The sequence below is a fragment of the Cariama cristata genome, unplaced genomic scaffold (assembly GCF_000690535.1).
Source record: "Cariama cristata isolate BGI_N322 unplaced genomic scaffold, ASM69053v1 scaffold13283, whole genome shotgun sequence".
Lineage (NCBI taxonomy): Eukaryota > Metazoa > Chordata > Aves > Cariamiformes > Cariamidae > Cariama > Cariama cristata.
In genome coordinates this window covers 49,960-52,483 of record NW_009606727.1, presented here as the reverse complement: position 1 = coordinate 52,483, position 2,524 = coordinate 49,960, and the positions used below count along the sequence as shown (strand labels likewise).

The 2,524-nt window shown below is 51.9% G+C and overlaps 1 protein-coding gene across 1 annotated transcript in view; it reads left to right on the top strand.

The window, feature by feature from the left end:
* Window positions 1–410: 410 nt before the first annotated feature.
* SHROOM3 (shroom family member 3) overlaps window positions 411–2,524 on the top strand; it is a 22,607-nt gene continuing 20,493 nt past the window's right edge. Inside the window, exon 1 of the mRNA XM_009696478.1 lies at window positions 411–550. Within this exon, the coding sequence (XP_009694780.1) occupies window positions 492–550 (59 nt within the window). The 5' untranslated portion in view covers window positions 411–491. The remainder of the gene's footprint in view (window positions 551–2,524) is intronic.

Sequence of the window (2,524 nt, the reverse complement as noted above, 5' to 3'; positions counted from 1 at the left end):
AGGGAACCTTTTGAGAAAAGCGCTCCTTCAGCATCCGCAAGAATCACGTGCAGCCGCCCTGCTTGGTGCATCGTGTGGGAGTCCACATGCAGCCCTGCCTGTAAACTGACCCCTGTGAATGGGCCCCCAGGCTCGTCCCCGGGGGGTAAGGCTTCTGGCAGGACCCCCCACATTCAGTGATAACCCACTTGTCTGCCTATGCCTGTTGTCTTGCAAATATGAGGGGGAGCGTGTTGTGTGAATGTCAGGAAGGGTGCGTGTTTGCTGCTTGATTTGCTTGGAAGAGGCAAGAGCATAGCAGTGAAACGGAAGTGAGCACGAGCAATTTAAAATGTGGCTGTTGGTCTTACTTCACTTTCATCTTCCTTGGAAGAGCTGGCCTGTTGCTGATGTGCAAAATCCTTCTGCTTTTACCTAGGCGGAGTGAAACTCCAGGCCGACCTCACTCCTGGCATTCAACCAAACTTGCAGAGCACCAACCCGATCCCAGCATGATGCAAATATCTCAGGGTACGCTTGGCACCCCTTGGCATCAGTCCTACCACTCCAGGTAAGCACTACATAGCTGTGGTCCTGTGCTGGGTAGGCAGAGATGTAGAGCAGTGCCCATTTTCAGTTTACTACCATTTGCCCTGCTTTCACGTATCTCCCACGGGTGTTGAAATCAGGCTTGCAAGCTAACATGCCTCTAAACTAGTCCCCTAGTCCTATGTCCTTCCTTGGCTTCATGGAGGCTCTACCTCGTGCCCAAGGATGTGTCGTGATGCTACTGACTACAAGGTCAGGGCCTAAATCTAGAGCACAGGAGTGAAGGAAGGGGACAAAAGACGCGGTGGAAAAATGTTACCAGTTGTCTCTGTGCATCTGGACAGGTTTACAGCCAGGGTTAGGACTAGAGTTAGGAAGGCTTTGGTTCCTGTTTGGTTACCCAGATAAAGTGGCCATATTTTCCTCCATTACGTGCTCTGTGAGGTGATCAACAGCTAGGACATTAACTGCTTTAAAAACCCCCTTTCCCATCGAGGTGGGAGCCCACTGTCAGGATGTTAATGCAGCTTGCTGTGGATTTGGATGCAGGAGCTAGAGTCCTGCTCTGCATCCTGTGGACTGTCCCCATGTAGAAACACAGCATGGTGGTTTCTCCAGCAAAGGAGAAGAAATCCAAAGTCAAAATTAGCCTATTAAAGAAAAAGGAGGTAGCAGGGCAACTGTGCCCGTCAGCATAGCTGAGCCGCTCTCAGGAGCAGCCGACAGTAGTAGTGCATCACTGACCATACTCCCAGGGTGAGAAGTTCAGGAAGGGATTTCCTGGTTTTGGCAATCGCCTTCTGCAGGAGTCAGCTTTATCATAACTATATGTGCATGGCTGTTTCTCTAAGAAGCTAGTGCAGTGGTTTATCAGCCCCCAGAAGACTGAACTAGTAACCTTAGTGCTGTTAAAAGAAGGCGATATGAGGCACTGCTGGTTTTGGCCATGGACCGTGGCCAAGGCAGATTGGAAGCAGTGGTGCGGTCCCAGGGAGTTGGGGCTGGTTTTGTGAGGCCACATGGTGTGGTGAGTCCGGGGAGGAGAGCTGCCTGGGGCAGACATACCCCTCCGCTACCCTGAGCAGCCCCAAAATGTACTTGGTGGTAAGCCCTGGGGCAGCTTGAGGGGGGACAAGTTTAAATTCTAACCTCGGAGGATTTTCCCTGGAAAAGCAGAGGGGTTTCAGGAGCAGGAAACTCTCCTTATAGCCACTGGGATTTAACATCATTTCTTCTACAGGCGAGACTGAGCCTTGGCAGAGGGGAGGAAAAAGAAAGCAGAGCATTAAAAAAAGTGAGGAGATAGTTGCAGAATTAAATCTATGTTCATCTCTGGCCTTCAGCACAGATCATGCTGTAGCACATTCATTTCCCACGGAGGGACTTTGCTTCCCAGCCGCAGCTCCCGGCAGAGCCTTTGGCAGCGTGGCTCTGTCTCCTGGGTGCTTGAAGAGGAGCACGGGGAACATCTAGTGGCCAGCTGGCCAGGGCTGTGCTGGGCATCGCCAGGGAGATAGTTACTTGAAACTAAAATAGAGTGGTGCATTTAAATGAGTAAACCAGCTTTATCCTGAGATTTGCCATATCTCTTTCTGCCTGTCTCTGTGTTCCTCTGCATCTCTCTGCAGAGCGGCTGCTTTTTCCCTTTGCAGGCAGGTTTCCTCCTGCCTTTCCTCGTCCTTAGCAGCCTTCTCCCCCCATCTGTGCTTTGGGCTTGTCGGTGTTAATCCAGCAGGGTGGAACTGACTGCGGCTGGGATATGATCTAGAACAAGCTTTAGGCTCTTTAGCCAATGCTTGTTAGGGAGGGGGTTACCAAACACACCTGCCTCCTTGATTCCCAGGGCTGCTGTGCATCCCCGGCTCCCTCATTGCATGGAGCAGGTTTGGGTTTGTTAGCCCAGTGGAGCAGAGCACGCAGAAATGGAGCCTGCCTTTCCCTGTGCCGGTTGAGCTGCAGCTTGCCCCCTGGCAAACCCAGGCTCCTCTCCATTCCT